The 1,152-nt window shown below is 50.3% G+C and overlaps 1 protein-coding gene across 1 annotated transcript in view; it reads left to right on the plus strand.

The window, feature by feature from the left end:
* The first annotated feature begins 339 nt into the window (after window positions 1-339).
* FOXJ2 (forkhead box J2) overlaps window positions 340-1,152 on the plus strand; it is a 21,196-nt gene continuing 20,383 nt past the window's right edge. Inside the window, exons 1-2 of the mRNA XM_018553174.1 lie at window positions 340-467; window positions 974-1,152. Of these exons, the coding sequence (XP_018408676.1) occupies window positions 340-467; window positions 974-1,152 (307 nt within the window). The remainder of the gene's footprint in view (window positions 468-973) is intronic.

Genomic DNA, 1,152 nt, shown 5'->3' on the forward strand with positions numbered 1-1,152 from the left:
AGATGAGAGACTACTGCCAAGGTGATCAGTGTCATACATTTGTGGACCCAGCTAAGAACTGCGGTGGCCAGAGGGGGGGTGCGGGGGGTCCGGCCCGCACTCGGTTGACACCATTGGAGGAGTGACACCAAAATTACTGCCAGTCATTTTGGTGTCACCCCCTCTGAAAAGTAAGACACTCGGTCATGGACCGAAAGCCCGACAGTGTCAGGAGAGAGGTGGGGACCCGGTGGCATACCTTATCCTGCCTGGTGAAAGTTCCCTCCCCCCCCCTCTCTGCCGGTGTCCATCACCAAGATGGCCGCCGGCAGGTATCACACAGATGGCCGCACATGCGTGATGGCGTCACAGCGGGTTGTCACCTGGCATGCGCTCCGGTTGACACCCGGCCTCGGGACGCCCCTGTGCAGAGGCACCGGGAGTTACGTGATTGTATCATCTCTGAGTCGGCCTCTCAGTCCAGGGAAGTAAATGCAAAGTCTGGATGAGGCCTGAACAAAGATGGCGCTGTCCTTCTGCAGAGAAAAACAGACCAAGGCATTGTCCGTGGGTGTACTGCGACCTCTATTAGAGATAATAAATACCTGGAAGTGTTACACTGACACACTACTTGGCATGATATGTACTTCACATGAAAGAATATATCTGAGGCTAGGTCCACTTTGAGGGGTCTATGTATAAACAAGTCATAGGGCCCTTTGTCCTCCGAATGGCTGTAAATGTTAATTTTGGGTGAAATATACATATAATTATAATTAACAGTCTTAATATGTTCACTTTTCAGGTCAAATGTATTGTGATGTCATACTGCCTCGTGGCCACTAGATGGAGCTGAGCAGCATTGTAGACAAGTCTATATTCCCTATGTCGCTCGGCTCCATCTAGTGGCCATATTGCGGTATTACATCACACTTCGCTCTCTGTACTGACATATATTGTAATAGAATATATATCAAATAGAATTTTGAACTAGAACCGACTCCAACGCCATGCTGACCAAGGAGGAAGCAGCCGCCCACCGTGACGGAAAACCGCCTTACAGTTACGCCAATCTTATCCAGTATGCCATAAACTCGGCTCCCGCCCGGCGTATGACCCTCAGCGAGATCTACCGCTGGATCTGTGACAACTTCCCGTATTACCGCAATGCAG

The sequence above is a fragment of the Nanorana parkeri genome, unplaced genomic scaffold, assembly GCF_000935625.1.
Source record: "Nanorana parkeri isolate BGI_ZX_2015 unplaced genomic scaffold, ASM93562v1 scaffold113, whole genome shotgun sequence".
In the NCBI taxonomy this organism is placed as follows: Eukaryota; Metazoa; Chordata; class Amphibia; order Anura; family Dicroglossidae; genus Nanorana; species Nanorana parkeri.